The sequence below is a fragment of the Pteropus alecto genome, unplaced genomic scaffold (genome assembly GCF_000325575.1).
Source record: "Pteropus alecto unplaced genomic scaffold, ASM32557v1 scaffold146, whole genome shotgun sequence".
Lineage (NCBI taxonomy): Eukaryota > Metazoa > Chordata > Mammalia > Chiroptera > Pteropodidae > Pteropus > Pteropus alecto.
Window position 1 is genome coordinate 3,939,613 of NW_006442107.1, and position 19,501 is coordinate 3,959,113.

Consider the following 19,501-nt stretch of genomic DNA (forward strand, 5'->3'; position numbering starts at 1 on the left):
CCAGTCCCCTCTCCTTGTCTCACTCCGGACTTCTCATGTGAGAGAAATAGACCCTTACTTGTTTATACTACTGTAACTGGATTTCTGTCACTGCAACTTCATGCAATTCTGACATGATTCAACGTGTTTGTTACTTTTTAAGCAGTTACTCTCAACCTTTTTTTTTTTTGTCTCTCTGAGGAGTCCTTTTAGGGAGTTTTTTCTTAATTGACTCTCCCCCCTAATGAAAGCTGAATACCCCAAATACACTGAATATGTTTATATACTGTGGCCTTTGGAGGGTCACAAATCATTATAATATCTATGAAGTTTTTCACCTTGATGAACCAATTTTCACTCCTTTGGGGATGATATCATCCCTGTTGAGAATGCATATTTTAAAGGAATTATCTTCTAAATAAAGAAGTAGATTTTAAGGTTTATCATCATAGAATCTCAATCTACATGAAGATATTGTTGGCTATGTGCTCTTTACCTGTAGTCCAAAAATAAATGACAGGTATTTGTGAGAAACTGGGCTGCTGGCTTCTGTTGTACATAAACGCAACATCCAGAATTGTAATGTAGATTTAGGAATGAGAACCACCAACCCCTGTTGTTATTAGGCCTGGTGATGTGCAGCATGAGATAACTGAGGGAGGAATCACCTGATAGGGAAGGGCACAGGGGAAAATGTCCCATGCGAATTGAACTCTTGTGACAGACACAGCTATTAGCATGCCTGATATCATTTCTCACCTTCCTTTCTAACAGATCTCCAATGTTGTTTGGGTGGCCAGTGTGTGCCCAGCTTAGTCTTCAGGCAACTTGAGAACTGAATGTGCCTGAAATGTGGCCCTGTGACATAGCTCGGGCCAATTATATGTAAACAGAAGCTGTGAGCTTGCAGAGCTTTTCGCTCTTCGTCCTTCTCTTCCTTCCTGGAATGTGGAGGCAACACTTAGGCCATCTTAAAACTATGACGATGAGTGCCACCTGCAAAGAATAGTGTCCCAGGAGCATGGGATGTTGATGGCATTATGGACTATTAAACCAGCCCTAGATTGCTTCTCTTTGGATTTCTTACTTGAAAAGAATTAACCCTTATTTTGGTTAAGCCACTGTGGCTAGGTTTCTGTTACATACAGTCAAATGCGGGAAGGGGCACACATATGTTGTTTGCTATTTACTTGTCATAGTATATGCAATGCTTTATGTGTTTCTGATTTAATTTTAAAAATAACATCATCTCCTTTACCTTATGTCCTTACAAATACCAGCAATTTAATATATCTCCTAAATGAGTACATTCTTTTTTTTCCCTTTGTTGATAAAATGTCTTGGTGAAGTTAAGGAGGATTGAAATAATAAAGCCCTTTAGCTAGTAAATAAGCCAGGAGTACAATGACTAGACCAGCCACTAAACACTCTTGGGAAGCAAGCAGACAGTGTTGTAATATATCAAACATTTCAGTGTTTTAATGTGTTTATACTTTTTAAATGAACTGAAAATGCACAGACAACCAGATGTCTTGTATGATGTACACTCAGCTTTAACCAGCTGCTGAAACAATTTCTTATGATTTAATATTCTTGGAACTCCATCCTACAAGAAGGTTTGTCTTGGTAACCGTTTCCATGCGAAACCAAACTACTCTTTCAGTGTTTCATCTACTGTAACTGTAGTGCAGTGTTATGGATCAGCTCATAATTTAAGGAGGAATATTAACATATGGAAACCGGGATGCTCTCACACCTGAGCGTCATCAGTCGCACTATAAACTTTCACATTAACGTTGGTGTGTCGGTGCAGCACTAGCAGGTGAACAGCAAGAGGAATCCAGTTTTAATGGCCACTGAGGGTGATTCCAAACTAGCTTAAACATTTCTTATGAAACTGCAAAATCATTCTGTTAATATTGAGAGCAAGTGATTACCAATAACATAGATGTTTAGAGGTATATAAACTAAGTTTTAAATTACACTTTATTATTAAGAGAACAAGATCACTATAGTCGTTTATATAAACTCTCAGAATTTGTAGGAATTATTCGTGATGAAAATTGACTTTTAAGTATTTAGTGGATACTGTTCTCAGTTTGGATGTTTTGATACAAATATTCTCTAAGGTGTTAATTTTCAAAGTCAGATTAAAATTACACATCTTCGAGGAATCTGTCCTCAAATCCATACCCCTAAGCATTTATATATTTAAAATAAAGATTAAGTCATGCATGGGCTCATGACTTGACATTTTCAATGTACGTTGTATCGATCCAACTAGAATTGAAATGTCTTCCAAAAGTGAAGCATAGTCTTTAATTAATATACCTGCTCCTTGATCTCAAGGAACTGTGTGGGAAAGGAATAAAAAGTAAGTTGGTTGAAGATATTTTCCTGAAGACTGGTAAGGAGAGTGCAGTGGAAAGAACATGGTTGGCAGGCCATGGTTGAAAGCACAATACACAGAACCGGTGACGTTGTCTTGGTAAGGCTTGAGTTGAGACTCCATGACTCTACCAGTGGTCCTAGCATCAGAAGCAGTTATGTTGTATGGGTCCCCAACTTGTGTTTTGAGGACTGCTTGTGATGCTTTTTTTAATGATGAAATTGAAGTTGTTTTGAGAACTTGAACTGGATTTCTTTCCTTTTTAGTCTTTTTATCTTTTTGTTGCTGTAATTTTGTTAAAGCTGTCACTGCTAGCTGTACATGATGACACCATTGTCAAGAATAGTCCCAGTGACACCACTCTGGACATGTCCCCGAGAGGTCTGCTCAGAGTGGGTCTTTCTGTTGGTCCCAGACTGGACATACAGCCTCTTGCTCTGAGGTCTGTTCATGTTCTTCTCCTTTATCAACCTGTGAACTCATTGAGGACTGGGGCTGCTAAATTCTCAGCCTGGCCCTGATTTGCAGGGTTTTGAATTATAATTTAATCCAAGAAACCTCTTCTAGTTTTTTCATAAGTTATGTCCTGGTAAAGATGAAATATTCATAACCGATTGCTTTCACTGCCTTTTGGGGGTCTGTCTATTTGTGTAGTGGGACCTTGTTTACTTTTCAAGTTGAGGGATGTCTGATGTCTGCTAACCTTGTCCACACCACTCACTCTACTTCAGCCATGCCGGTGCCTTTGCTAATTTGGAACCTGCTAGTTCACTCTTGTCTCCAAGGTGTTTAAACTTCTCTCTTGAATGTCTCCCCTCAGATAGCTGCATGGCTCACGTGCTGCCCTCCTTCAAGCTTCCTTCTGCTCAGAGGTCTGCTTTTTAAACAGAAACAGCTGCTCCTAGTATCCTAAAATAGCATGCATGCCTCTTATTCTCTGTCCTTCTATCATGCTTTATTTTTTGTCTGAATACTTATCATACTTTCATATTATCTATTATCTCTATTATTTGTATTTCTCAAATGAAATTAGAATGAGAGCCCCATGGAAAAAAAAATGCTTCTTGTGCCAGCATTTATTTTGCTTATTGGTGTAACCCTAGTACTCAGCAGTTGCATTAGTTTGATTAGAGCGGAGGGTTTGTAGGAGGTAAGGGGTGGAACAGCTATGCTGTTTGGTGGAGTAAAGACTCGAATGTTAGCAGGGCTAAAGTTTTGATTATGTTTAGGATTCTCTATTTATTAGGATATAAAATAACAATATTTTTTTTAGAGCTGTTTCTCTAAAATCCGTCTTGGAAGTATTTGGGGAGGGATGAAACTGGTTAAGAATCTTTATAAAATCCTCTTTATCCACAGGATTTTTGAAATATAATAAAATGATATCAAATGAACATTAATTCAACCCTTAGACTGATGGTATTGGCTTAGAGGTGATGCTATGGAAAATTTGAATATTGAAAATTTTTGGTGCTAACAGTGAGTAGGGTGGTTCAAGAACTGGAAGAGCCATAAACATTTTCCTTATGAAGTCTACAAGCTGTTGGAAGGAAGTGAAGGAACTGGAGAGACCCATGGTTGGCAATGAAGGGCCTAACTGTTGAGAAAATGCCTTTCCGCAGCCCTTCATGTTGATACCCAAATACTTCTTCAAATCAGCCTCAGCAGGGTGGATGGCTAAAGTAAGTCAGCATTAAGTTTTAGATGCTAGAAGGTAAATATCAAGTATAGCTTTCTGGTGGAATTACGTGTTTATGACATTATAAGCACTGAATTAAATGTGATAGTGTTTTCATATACCAATATGATATTGTATGTTAAGTTCACAATGCCATTTTAGCTTGAAAATTGATTTCTGGTGCCTCAGGGGAAAAAAAATCCCAGTTAAAAATTTTTTAGTATGCAAACCTTCACCTGGTTTATTGAAGAAATCTGAGCAAAATATATCCAATACCATGAATAATGTTTATTTTACAAGATATGTGCTCAGATTGATCATAAATGCTTAACTGACTATTGCCAAAAAGTATAGGCTCTATTCTGTAGTACAAAGAAACACCACTGATTCTGAATCCAGAAGCTAGGGTTTGAAGCCTAGCTTTACCACTAACCAGCAACGCCCCTCCAGGCCTCAGTTTTCTCATGGTAGAATTGGGGTTAATAGATCAGAGATTGTCACTTGGAAAAGACATTAGAAGACAGTAAGCATCCAGTTGTTTAATATTTTAGATATGGAAATTGAAGTGTATGAGCTTGGAGACCAACTCACATAACTATCGAAGGAACAGCTAGGCAAGTTGATAGTTTAATTTATCATGTCTTTAATTGCAGTAGAGGAGCAGGCAACTGAGAGGGAGCATCCCATCTGGGATGAGGTCTGTCTGGGCTCTCACTGCTACTTTGTTACTTGGGGTTGTGTTGAGGACCAAGCAATGTACTTGAAAATGCTTTCATAATTTTTAAAATGCTTTATGATTATAAAAGTGTGTCATCTTACACATACTAAGTACTCAAGAAAAACATTGAATTTATTTGCTTCTGAGTTAATTTTCATATTTTAAACTTCTCAGGAAAAAGTAGTAGCACTTGGTCATTAACAAGTATAGTTGGTTATAGGACACTGAATGTCTGAGATTCAAAAGAACAAGGCAGCATAATCTGTGTGGGAACTGAAGCCAGTTTCTGTTGCATCAAGCTGCTTGGAGGAGTTTCTCTGGCTGTCTGTGATGACAGCTTCTAGCCTGGCATTAGGTGTGAAAGATGAGCAGAACCGAGAGCAGAGTCCTGAATCCTAGCTGTTATTTTGCCTGCGTATGCATATTTCTTTACAAATTATGCACTATTTAGAGTCATATGATTATCGGATTTTTAGAACTAGGATTAAGCTTTTTTCAAACTTATCTTAACCCTTTCATTTTCTATATGATGTCACTGAAGTAAGTAGAGGGAAAGAAGTGACTTATCTAAGGTCAGTTTGCAGCATTGTTACATAGCTCACTCAGTCCCCAAAACATTAACTCTATGCCTTCAAAGAATTTTTACTTTTAAAAAAGCAAGACTGGTACAGAATGCTTTTGTTAATTTCTTTTGCTGTTATTAATACACGTATAGCAAAGTATGAATTAGGTGGCTTGGCATTAATAACTACAGATTTTAATTTTACCAACAAATAGTTGATTTTTTGTGTGCCGCTTATGTAAATTAATTCTTTACAAATTTCAGGCATAATCCATATTACATTACATTTGGATATTTAATCCTAGTTATCAGTGTTGATGCAGTAATTTTAAATTGTTAATGTACATGTGCCCATGGTTTGAGGAAAAAAAACAAATAGCACAGAGGGCTTATGAGCAGAACGGATGTTCTTTGTCCTGTCTCTTTTATTTCTTTCCTCCGCAGAGACAATCATTTTTAATTCTTAGCTATTCTGGTGTTTTTTTGTTTGTTTGTTTTTTAAGTAATAGGCCTTATTTTTCAGAGCAGTTTTAAGTTCACAGCAAAACTGAGCAGAAAGCACAGAGATTTCCCATATCCCCCCTGACATTCCCCCCCACCCACATGTATAGCCTCTCCCACCATGAACATCCCACACGCCACCACAGGGGGTCATTTGTTAGAGTTAATGAACCTACACTACACGTTATAATCACCCAAAGTCACAGTGTACATTAGGATTCACTCTTGGTGTGTTGTACTTTCTGCGGGTGTGACAAATGTATAATGATGTGTATCCACCATTATAGGATCAGAAGAGTAGTTTCATGGCCCTAAAATCCTCTGTGCTCTGCCTGTTCATTCCTCCCATCCACCCCTAATGCCTGGCTGCCACCGATCCTTTTACTGTCTCCGTAGTTTTGCCTTTTATGGAATGTCACACAGTTGGAATCATACACTATGTCATCTTTTCAGATTGGCTTCATTCGCTTCGTAATAAATATACATTTAAGGCTTCTCCATGTTCACGGCTTAAAAGCTCATTTCTTTTTAGCGCCAAATAATATTCCATTGTCTAGACAAACTACATACACATAAATTCACTTTGCATATATACAGATGTAGCCATCATATAAATCATAAGTGTGTACATTTTTAAATATGATAAAACTATGATATATTTGGTAAAAAAAAAAAAAAAAAAAAAGAAAAGAAGGCGCCTCCTACAGCGATTATACCAGTTATAGTCCCAACAAAACCATTTCACAGAACCTTGCCAGTACTGTATATTATAACATTTTTTGTAGGTTAAAAGTGGAATTCATATTGTGATTCTTATATGTATTTTCTCATTACAAACGAAGTTGAACATCTCTTCATATATTTAAAAGCCATTTTTAACTTTTGATGAAGGTTTGCTTAGCAATCATTTTGAATTCCTGAGTTTTTTTTCACTCCTTGTTTCTTATTTTATGAATGTAACATTTTATATTGGTATAATTGTACTTTGGACACCCACATAACCATTTTGGTATATTTGCTTTATTATTAGGTATCCATCATATCAATCCATATTAATTTTTCATTTTTAGGATATTTTTAAAAGCTCTTTTTTGGTTGTTAAACTTTAAGAAGGTATGTGGCTATATTTTATACATTTGATGCATTATTACATATGTAGTATTAGTTCTTTGAGAAACCATGAAAACATGGAATGGATATTTGAGTTTATTTCATCCACCCCCTTAATTTTTACAAATGATAAAGTTGAAAGTAAGGTGGCTGATAAAGGTAGCAGGTGACGGTTCTGAGACTAGAATCCTTATTTTTTGACTCCTAACTCCAGGTACTTTCTGTTCTGCTGGTAAGACTTGTTATAAATGAAGAGTATTATTATATTTTTGATTTTGTTAACTTTTAAAATTAGCCATCACTACTATTGACAATATCTGTAATATACTATGCCACTTTTTAGTCTTTCCTTATATTTTACTTTTAGACTCTCCATGTTGGCATGACATTGATATTCCTAAATTTTGGTCTTAATCCTTTGAACTCGTCAGTTGTTTTTGTTAAATTTATGTTCCACTTACAGTACTGTCCGGTTTCTTATCCAATAGTAAGTCAGAGGAGGATGTTTTTCCCTCCGTATTCGTTGACTTTGCCATGAGCCAACACTAACACCCATTTCATGAAGGCTTTTGTCTTTATCCAAATATTCCACTCTGCCCTCACAGAGCAGTACAAGGTCATGGTGCCTGTCTTTTTTGCTTCACATGAAATTAATTACTTGCTCCAACAGTAGTTTGTTCTAGGACATTTCCAGCCAGATGGTGGAAAGTTCTTGGATAATATGGCAGCCAAAGCAACACTTTGGCTTTTTAAAGTTGACTTTGTTTTGGTGATTGTGTAATGAAAGTCTTCTGAAGATTATACAAGGACATTAAAACAAGAAAGATCTGTTGGCTTAAAACATTTTTCATCTTTTAAAAACCACCACACTCAGCATGGTAGAATTTTGGTTTCTTTCAAGTATTGGTCTCTCTGGCTCATTTCTCTAATAATTTGGCACTTAAGATAGCCTAATTAATATATTTTAAATTTTATTTTCATAGGAATCTAACATTGCCTTGAATTCCTTTTTTTTTTTGAGCACTATAGAAAGTCACAGCAAGAAATGATATTAGAGATCATCTAGCCCAATATACTTATTTACAAATAAGAAATGGAGACCCAGTTATTTGTTGAAGATAACAGAATGAGTTCAATAGGGAACTTAGAAGCAGGTCCTGGGTTTTCTAATTTCGGGTCGATGATTCCCACAGTATACCATGATGTGATTCAGGTTTTTTGCTTTTATTTCAATGTGTCATCAGATTTTAATCAATAAAAGTTCAACTTTATGATAATCCTCTATTTTTAGTTTTTGATTAATTCAGTTTTCAATTAGATGATACATTTATATTCAAAAATCCAAATACATAAAAGAGTATGTGAAGTATCTGTAGTCGAAATGAGATTAGATAGATCATCTCTCATGATTTTTTTTTCCCAGGAAATTTCCTCATAGAGACAACCAGTTTGAAGCAAATGTTTCTTCCACTCGTTTTTTTAATGCCCTTCTCATTTAATAAATTTAAATTGAAAATAATAAAAAATAGTCACCTATAATCTCATCTCCCAGGATTGCTGTTTTTATTTTTTGCATATTAGCACTGCATGTATATTCATTCATATGGTACATGCTATTCTATCTTTGCTTAATATTACCGCATGAAGTACATATTTCAATAAGGTATTTCAAAAGCGGATAGGGTAACTTGTCTTTTGAGGCCAGCAGAACTCTGATGCTAAAGCCTAACAATGACATTATATAAAAAGAAAATTATAGACTGATATCTCATGAATATAGGAGAAAAATCTTTTTAAAAAATTAGCAAATTGCATCTAGCGATATATGAAAAGGATAATACATCCTAACCAAGTGGGGCTTATCTCAGGAATGCAATATTATTAACCCCTGAAAATCAATCAATATAATACGCTACATTGACAAAATAAATGAGAAAAGACATATGATTGTTTTACAAAATATGGAAAAAGCACAGCCAATTTCAACATTCATTCATGAAAAAAACTCTCAGCAAAGTAGGAATAGAGAGAAACATCTTCAACTAGATATAGATGTGGTTAAAGTTAAAGGCCTTTCGATGGGGAGGTTGTCCTTTATTTTCCTAGTGGGCCCAGTCTAATCATCTGAGCCCTTAAAGGTAGAAACCAGAAAGGTGGATCAGAGCGGTGTAACACGGAGAACCTTTCAAAGTCATTACTTGCTTTGAAGATGGAGAAAAGGATCCATGAGCCAAAGAATGAAGGACCTCCAGAAGCTGGGAAGTGCCCACAGCTTACAACCAGCAAGAAAATGGGGGCCTAGGTTTTACAGCCAGGAGCAGCCAAATCCTGTCAGCAACTCAAACCAGAAGGAAATGATTCTTCCCTAGAGCCTCCAGAATGGAAAGCAGCTTGTTAACACCTTGGTTTTAACTCCTTGGGACCTGTACTGCAACTACAGAACTGTATGATAACAAATTTGCGCTGTTTTAAGCCACTAAGTTTGTGGTAGTTTGCTAATGGCAACAGTATAAAAATTAATGAAACATCCGACTTCTCAAAGCATATAACTTTAGCAAATTGAATTTTTTAAATATAGAATTTTAGATGGTTTATTCCAATCAATATTTATTAAGTACCTACTGTATTTTATGTTAATTACTACTAGGTACTTTCTCATAAACAGCCATTTTAATGTGTTTAATGCATGTATTTTTATATGTATATGTTCAAGTACAAAATGTTACTCTTATGTGTATATGCATTTTTAATGTACACAAATAGAACTGTGTTACACAACTCACCGAGTTTTTTGTCTTTTAAGAGTTACCTGTAATGCTAAATGAGCAGCTAGTCTGTTGCTAGCAAAACTGCTTCATGTGTGCGCATCCACCACATTTTTTAGTCAGTTCCTCAGTGATGGACACCTGGACTGACTCCAACTTTGCAACACCACAAATAATAAATGTTTTTATATTACTTATCTATTACTACATAATAAATTTCCCTAAAACTTAGTTGTTTAAAACAACATTGTTTCATGGTATTTTAGGATCAAGAATCTGGATACAGTGTAGCTTTGTGCCTGACTTTGACTCAAATGTCTCATGAGGTTGTAGTTAAACTTAGAGCTGGGGCTGTGGTCTCATCTGAAGCCTCGACTAGAGAGGACCTACTTCCTAGATTTCTCATTAGGCTGTTGGTGGATTCAATTCCTGTAGGGTTGTTGGAGTGAGGGCCTCAGCTCCTCACTGGCTGTTGACTGGAGGAGGCCTCCCTTAGTTCTTTGGCATGTGGACTTCTCCATGTGTCAGCTCACAGCAAGTCAACTGGCTTCCCTCAGAAAAGCAAATAGAAGAGCGAGAGAGTGAGAACATGCTCAACACAAGTCATAATCTTTCTGTAAGCTAATTTCCTCCTAGAAGTGACGTCCTATCACTTTTGCTGTATTTTCTTTGTTAGAAGAGAGTCACTAGATCCAGCCTACATTCAAGGGGAGGCAGTTACACAAGGACATGGATATCAGGAAGTAGGGATTATTGGGAGTTATTTAGAGGATGCCTTCCACAGTCCTCAAGCATATTTCTGTAAAAAATTTTTTGGCCTAATTACTGGGTCATAGGTTATTCTTTGAAATGACTGCGCTGGTTAATATTCCCATCAGCAGTACATGAGGCTTTATATTATCATTATATGGCTGCCCCTGCTTTACATTATTAAGGCATAAAGGGATCTAACATTGTTTTAAACTAATTATATCTTTTGTTCTCTCTCTCTCTCTTTTCTTTTTTCCTAGTGAAGTTCTTGCCTTTTTCTTGGCCATTTTCAGGAGTTGCTTATAATAATCTAGCTTTAGTTTCTTGTTCTTCGTCCAGTCTATCATTTGTCTGTTAACTTTATCCAAGGTTTCATTTGTTGAGCAGTAATTCTTAATTTTGATGTAGTTAAGTACAGTTTTTTGACTTTATGGTTTATGCTCTTATTTAAGAAGTTTTTTCTTGTGCTCATGTTACAAGCGTATCATTGTACATTTTCTTTTATTTAGTTTTACCATTCACATCCAAGACTTTAATTCATCTGTGGTAGGTCTTTGATATGTTATAAAATAGGGATCAATCATTTTTCTTTATGAAATGAGCCAGTTTTTCTTAGCACAGTCTTCTGTACAATCTGTGTTTTCTCCATTGATTTGTGGATTCATGTTTATTATATATCGTCTCCAGTAATACATAGGTTTAACTTACATGTTGAGTTCTCAATTGAATTCCATTGGTCTGTTTATTTTTTGTGCAAATATCATGTTTTTATTACTACAGCAGCATAGCATGGATTGGTATCTGGTAGAGAAAGTCCCTTCACTCCTCATTTTCAAGATTCACTTAGCTATATGTTTATTATTTCAAAAAAATTTTAAAGTCAGTCTGTGAAGTTCCTGAAAAATATCCTATGAGAATTTTGGTTGTGATTGCATTGACTTTAGGATTAATTTGTATAGAATTTAGATCGTTCATTGAAAATTTAGGTCATTCCATTCAGATTATCCTGTATGTCCTTTATTAGATCAATTGCATGGGCCTCTCTGTATTTTGTATATTTTGTTTCAAAAATATATTTCTATCAGCAATAACTCCTTAAAATATCTGGTAGCATTTAAGTTTGCTCAGTCCTAGAATCAAGTCATTTTAATTTGTTTAATGAGCCTCATTTAAGTAGGCAGTAAGTATTTTTCTTTGGGCTTTCCATGAATATTTCATTTCTGTAAAAATATTTTGATATTCTTTTGGAGCCATTACTCTTTTTGCTATGTTGTTGAGATTACCACTTCTCTGGTCTAACATGTTACTATCCCCATGGTAATCATGTTTAAACTTGCAATAACTGAAGATTTCTTGATGCATTTATTTCTGTTTGTGCTCCCTGCTCAGTTGAAATTTTATTTCCTTTTTGTTTGATCTAAGATTTGTTTCTAAGAGGGAATAATGATGTTGAGAGGACTAGCGTGGTCCTTCATCATAGAAATATGCTTAATAAAACAGGAATAATTTGTTTACTGTTCATACTTTGCCGGACATGCAGAGTTGGCCTTGAGAATGTGGACCCTAGAGATAGAAGATCTAGGCTATGCCATTGTTCTCATTGTAAAGTGATTGTCAACTTGAAAAGGCATGTTTTCTTCCCTATACTGTGATTTCTCATTAGTTTTACAGTCTGAATATTTGTTTCTGTATTATAAGTAAACAGGAATGAACATGAGGTTTTCAGAATGGATCTTCAAAGCAGAGCATTGCTGGTCACTGTTTCCATTATATACTAATAGAAATTTAGGAGATAGCAATTGGAAAGTAATGGGAACCCGACCCAAGTGCAAAAGCTAATGCCTAGGAAAGGGTTTCATATTTTTTTTCTTAATTTAATTTTTATGTTAAACATTTTAGTATTTTTTTATAACCTAGAAACATGTTGAATATTTAGATTTGAGTTTTTAAATGTATAGTTTATTTAAAAAAGAGCAGTATTTTAATCTTTCGAACTGATCGTTATTGTTTTGTTTCCTATTTCTCCAGAGATATTACGTATGAAATATCAGTAGAAGCTATATCGACAATGGTTGTTTTTCTTTCCTGCCAACTTTTCCACAAAGAAGTTTTGCGACAGAGCATCAGTCACAAGTATTTGATGCGAGGTCGATGGTATGTTTTTGTTTTAAATTCGTCTAGTTTCTTATTGTATAAATCTATATTTCTGGTTTTGTCCTCTTACTTTAGCATTGTTCCGTGTCACCAACCAGGCATTCCTCTGGTTGTTCTATCAGCACTTCAAACCCAACACATAGGGAACCAGATTCTGCCGTTTTGCTCAAGCTATCCATCCTTCTTGCCCATTTTATTCTCCAGTTCCATGACCTTCTCTAGTGGTTTCTTTGTAGAATTAAAACTTTGAAGTCATCTTTCTTTTTCCTTCTCTATCATTCTCTTTGTCTAAGCAGTCATCCAGGAATATTTGTTGAAGTTATTTTTATATCTTCCCCTTCTCACCAGTCCCACTTAGACTGCTGTAATCTGTGCCCCATCACCACATGTTTGGACTATTTCAACAGCCTCTCAACTGAGTGTTCCTACTTTTATTTAAGTCAACGAATCTTTATCGCATGCTAACCATGTGCCCGGCATGTGTTAGGATGTGGGACTGTACTCCTGAGCAGAAGCTTATAATCTCCTGTGGGTGGGGATGGGGATAGATAAATACACACACACACACACACACACCCATACCTTCTATTGACACAATCTTCACAGAATTTTAGAATGTAAAACAAAGATAAAGTAGCTTAGATTAAAGGTCTCAAGGAGTTGGGGGCTTTGCCTTTCTCACATCCTTCTTGCTACCTTTGTCATTTCCATGGCACCTTCACTGATAATAGAAAAAAGATCAGAGCTTTGGCTCAAGAGTCTATTAAAAATTTTTCTCTAGATTGAAAGAACTGATCTATCATCACATAACCCTTTTACTTAGAAGCAATGAGTATTAACATTACAAAAATATATATACACACTAATATTTTTTGTATGCATGCATAAATTGAATAATGTCATACTTCAAAAAGTATAGCCTTTTATTGCTTTGTAGCTCTTGTGATTCTCTGATTATGTGTTACCACCTCCCTTCAAGTGCCAGGTACTGTATTATATGCGACTTTATAATATCTCACCTGTTATACAGATTACAAATAAGAAAATTGAAGTTCAGGAGTTGAAGTGATTTGACCAATGATTATGGCATAGTAAGGAGGAAAGCCAGGATTAAGCTTCAAGTCTAATCTCAAACCCCGTGGTCTTCACTATAACATGATAATGCTAGATTTCTTTGAATTGTGCTAAACCTTATGTATTAAGAGATTATATAGATTATATGTATCATTATACAAAATCAGGTGACTGCCATAAGTATGAGTTTGATTTTCTTCTTTTTTTGTGTGTGTAGTCTTCCATACACCAGCAAACTTGTGAAAACCTTATTGTATAACTTTATCAGACAAGAAAAGCCACCTCCTCCAGGAGCGCGTGTTTTCCCTCAGCCATCAGATGGAGGAGGACTACTCTATGGACTTGCATCAGGAGTAGCAAGTAAGCCTTCTCAGATTTTTTTCAGTTCTTTGATATGTGTAGATTTTGTCTAATTAGTCACAAGAAATTCTGTCCCTTGGCTGTCACTACTAACAGTTACATTGGATCTGTGCAACTGGCTAAATGTGAAATACTGGAAGTAATTTAAAATATTAATTTTTACATTTGGTACAGTGATTTCTGCAGTGAAATATCTGCAGGTAATGAATAGATTGTGTACCTAAAAGACTTTTTTTCAAGAAGAATTTTTATAAATAATTATGCTTATTGCATGAGTTCCAGCTGTACAGTGTAAATACAGTTAAGCTCTTGGAAACTTTTTACTGCTTGTGTTTAATGAGGAAATCCTCATTATTGGTTAGGATTTTACATGACTAATGGGGTCTTTTTTCTTATTATACTCAATATTTCATTTGTTAATGATAAATTAGTATATTTTGAAGAGTTTTGTTATAAATTCAAAAGTGGCACAAAGGTGAGTTTTATCAGATTGGAAGCAAATTTCGTTAACTGAAGAAAGTTCTTTCCCACTTTCCAGAAAAGCCTCCTTTCTGCTTCACAGTGTTCAGACCTAAAGACAGGACCTGAGTCATAAGAGTTTGTAGCTGAACTTTTTGCTTTATTTCAAAGGAGAAGCAAAAGCTAGACTGACACTTTGGTAGTTGTAAGGTGCACAGGTGCTTTTACTAAACTAGCGGGACAGTGTCCCTTCTACTTAATGACAGGTCAGAGTTCAGTTGTTTGAATGAATTTTAAGTGGAGCTGAGTTCCACAGCTGAATTATGGCTGTAGCATCCTCTTCACACTCAGGCAGGACCATCATTTTAATATGAAAATGTAGTAGTATGATAACTTATTAGATAATGAGGCTTGAGAACCTCTTTAGATTAAAACACCTCTCTGTTGACTTCAGCAATTGATCTGTGAACTGGGTTTCCTAAATTTGCATTCCTTTGATTTCTTTTAATATTATGAGTTGAATGACATTTGTGCGTACTCCTGCTTTTGTCTTTGGTGCTGAGCAGGCGGCCTAGAATGCCAGACCTGCAGAGGTGTGTTCTCCGCGTTACTCCTACCCACTTCCCTCACTGTTTCAGGTGAGGGGGCTGTACCCGGCTTGCTCGTTCATGGCCTCTGAAGGCAGCATAGGAGTGGCTTTTTGTGTCCATTGGGAAGGCATCATTAACCCATTAGTATTTTCTTTTTCGATCATTAAACTAGTATAGGTATTTAAAAGCAGAGTATTTTGCAATACTTGAATATGTTTGGAGATTTCTGGGAAGAGGTATTATAAGGTCATTAACTGCTTTCTTCAACCCAATAGCAAACTTTGCAGTTTTTTTTTTTTTTTTAAGTAAACATAGATTTGTGTGTGGTTTTGGTTTTTCTTGCAGTTATGTGTCATCAGAGTGAAGTCCAAGATGGCATGTGGTGTCATCATATCAGCACCAGGTGCCAAAAAACTTGACATCTAAGTTTTAGATCTGCTCCCACCTAGTTAGTAGTATATAGGAAGGAAGTCTTAATTTTCCTACCTCCAGACTCCTTGTCTTTTGAATGAGAAGGCTGGTATAGATGATTTCTAAGATTATTTCTAAATAACTTTCAATGATTCTATGGTCTTTTCCCCCACCATTTAAAAATTTAATATTCAGTTAAGGGCATTAAAATAGACTTATGACTTTTAGTGTGCTATAATTAGAAGACATTTTATATAACTTTCTTCCTAAAACTTTACAAAATTACTCATGTAAAAATTTAATTTGTGGTGGAATAATTATCCATTATTTCACATTATGTGACTCAAGGATTATAAAAACAACAAAAGGACATTCTCCTGAAAAGCACAGCTATGTATTGTAGATAAGCTAAAATGCAAAATTGATCACCTTATATAATTTTGAATTAAACCATGTTCCAGGAAAGTCAGTCAAATTGACAAAAGAAAATTTGACTTTAGTTATATAATCACTTTCAATGACCTTTTAGTTGGTAGTTTAATTTTCTTACAATAATATTGGCTTGAGAAAATGTCATTTGGAAGTTCTTTACTGAAAAGAAATGTTGCAAAGCTAGATGCAAATTATAAACTCTTGGATTATATTCATTTTCTTTGGGATTGAATTTTTCTTGGGCATAGAAAGCATTTTCTTTCATAGCAGTATGTGTATTGTATGTTTTGCTGAAATTATTACCTCTGAAGCAGCATGCCTTATTTGGGAAAACTTCATAGTTTTGGATAGTGACGTTTTGTTGGCACTGTCAGGGAAGAGGAGAATCCTGTGCTAGAACTGGGTCCAGATGAGTAGTCAGCCACATGTCTGGGCCCTCGCCGGAGTTAGCAAGCCTTCTCCAGTTTATTCTCAGGTTTTCACATTATTTCTGGTTATTCTATTATTTGTTTCCCAGACTCCAGCAAAAACTGTGTTACATCTTACATGCTTGACACTCTTTTTCATGCCTTTGCTTGAGTTATCTCTTTAACCTAGAATCCTACCTCCTTCTCTCTCTGACTTTGATGTTCTGCTCATCCATCCATTAAGGTCCATCTCAAGTACCACATTCTCCTCGAAGACTTCCTTTCCTCCCTTCTAGCAAAATGTGGTCTTTCAACTCTGCTTTGTGTTATGATTGCTATATAGAAGCATTTTTCTCCCTACATTGGTTCTGCATACAAGACAAAGAGCTAACATGTCTCTAACACTTCTGAGTTTACAGAGCAACTTGTTGTGTATCTCACTTTATTCTCATAGCAACTTTGTGAAATAGATGGTTTTCCTTTTTAATGTGATATAGAGATGCTCCTACTTATTAAATTACTTTTCTAAGATTACATAGGAAAGAGGTAATATTGGTTTGCACTTGAGCTTAGTTTCTTTGACTGCTGAGCTTTGCTGTCTTGCCTTGTAATTCCTAAAAAGAAATTTCTCTTATACAACCACAGTACACTTATCAATTCAGCATTCAGCTACCCTTATAAACAAATGAGGTAAGCTTTTGTTCTACCTCAGTAAAAATAAAGAAATGGAGATTTTCCTCTATATTTTAAATCTCCTTTATTAAATATAGTGTCATTTGTGATGTTCTTAAATTAGATTTTTACAATTAGGTTTTCTTCTATCTACTCAAAATGATCAGTTTATGTATCTTAGACTAAAAGCTCCTTGATACAGCACATAGCTTTCTTCTTTTCTTCTTTTCTGTCATTGGTCCTGCAATATGCAGTGAGTGTTTGGATGATGTTTGATCAGAATGTAATAAATAATTAGAGTAATTATTAACTCTTTTTAGTTACTACTGATAAGTTTTTTGCAGTTAATGAAAATTAACTTGTATAGATTTTGTTCTTTTTTTAAAAAGCGTTTTTACATGTGTCAAGTGTGATTTTTTTTTTCAGCAAAAGTGGTGAAAAACTTTACTTTACCTAGTAATATCTATAATACATGCCAACAGGCCACTATTCATAATTGTGTAGTACAATAAAAAAATAGTTTCCTTCTTCTCTATAGTTTTGTAATGTAGAAATTCCTCTGACATGCTGACAAAATGGAAAATAATCAACTGATTATTTTCTGATTATCACTTTATGGTTTAGGAAAGAATGCTATAGTTTTACCATAAACCATAAACTGATTATCACTTTATGGTTTAGGAAAGAATGCTATAGTTTTAACTAATGTGACTTTTAAATGAATCATAGGATTTCAGAATTTGGAGAGATGATGATGAAGGTCATCCAGTGGCTCGCAAACATTAGGAGAACCACCTGGCATACTTTTAAAAAATGCATGTGCATATACTTACCTTGGAATTTCTAAGTCACTAGACATGAGATGGGGCCCAGTCATATACATTTTTAACATGCATTCTGGATGATTGGGATGTCGCTGGTCCATTTCAGCACTGTTCATGTGGTGGGGTCCCTTTCTTATGCTTGAATCTCTTCTGTTGTAGGCTCATCACGGCAGACATTTGAGCCAATACTGATAACTACTTTGGAATACATCGTACTGAGGCAGCTCTGATGGGTTTAACTGACCCCCTCCTCGTGTATTATGTTAGTTTTTCTACCTGTTGCTTTCTGTATCGCTCTCTGTTGTTGACGAGATCCAGTTTATCAGGATTGTTCTTTAAGTCTGACCTTGAATACGGTATTCCATCATGAAAGAGTTTGGAACTCGAACCTGATTTCTGGGCACTATACCTTTTTATTAATCTAGTCTAAATGACATTTACTCTTTTGGCAGATAATATTTGGTTACTAGTAAATTTATTGTTAATTTTATCATCTTAAGTTTTTTCCATAGTTTTTATGTCCTGTCTTTCCCCTTCAGGTTTTATGTATACAGGTACAGACCTTTCATTGTATCTCAGGTATAATTTTGTTAGATGTGGTGTGGACCTTAATTCCAGCTAAAGAATAAGATCTGTTCTCATTTTAGCTCTAGATCATTAAAAAAATATTTGGGGGCTTCCTGCTTTATTCAGTGTTATGTTCTTGATACCATATTGAGAGAGGTTTGACACATTCTAATTCCTGTGTGGAAGTCAAGGTGTTTCTGTAGGTGGAATATGTAAAATAACAATGAAAATTAATGTAACTGGGGATTTTGTGATTATTCTTTGTACAATAGATTTATTTCCTGGAATCTCAGTGAGGATTTGCCATGGGGGCTGGAGTCTGGTTTTTCCAGACTGTACGCTTTAGAGTTAATGAGAGTTTCTGTAGTTTCACCTGGCTTTTCGGACTTACCCACAAGGATCCTCATGAAACTGGAGCTAGTAGTCCCCCAGCAGCAGCAGATGCTGGGTGAGCCTCTCATGAGTTCATGTCAGGCCCAAACCCTCCTTTCGTATCTCCAATTCATTGGATTACACCACAGGGACCTCCCAGCTGTCTTTTCTTTTCCCTTATTCTTGGAAGTTCTTGTGGATAAAGACGGATTTCCAGAGCTTGATACTGAAAATTAGATGACTCGGGATGGAGTCCTCAGCTCAGTGTGATCTTAGGTTCTTCAACTCTGAATCTCATTATCGTACTTTATAAAGCTGATAAATAAAAGACTTTTTTGTACCAGGTTTTTGTGAAAAATGTGATATTGTGTATAATATCAAACTATATAGCATCTTTCCTCATGTAACTTTGTTACCTGCACTGAAGCTCTGCTGCTTCTTGTTAAGTAAAATCAAAGTAATTTAAAATAAAATAAATTTAATTAGATGATGTTAGTGATTAGAAAATCTCTGACAAATTTATGCTAAACAATTAAAAATATTAAAACAGCTTTTATCTTTTTGCTCTGCTCAATCTTTAAAATTCATGTAAAAAATGTTTTCGAAACACTGACTAAATTGAATATAACAGCCATGTTTTTGCTCTTTCTCCAACTGGCTTTTCATTTTATGTGGTGCAAAATTTGGCCTATGGCAGTCAGAAAGGAAAATTTGATTGTTAAATAGA

General features: G+C 35.4%; 1 protein-coding gene across 8 annotated transcripts in view; it reads left to right on the forward strand.

Annotated features, from left to right (window-relative positions):
* The window catches only part of DYM (dymeclin), a 261,639-nt gene that overhangs the window by 55,330 nt on the left and 186,808 nt on the right, over positions 1 to 19,501 (forward strand). For all 8 annotated transcript variants that reach the window (XM_006919911.3, XM_015595753.2, XM_006919912.3 and 5 more), the window contains 2 exons: positions 12,481 to 12,606; positions 13,898 to 14,040. In XM_006919911.3, the coding sequence (XP_006919973.1) occupies positions 12,481 to 12,606; positions 13,898 to 14,040 (269 nt within the window). The remainder of the gene's footprint in view (positions 1 to 12,480; positions 12,607 to 13,897; positions 14,041 to 19,501) is intronic.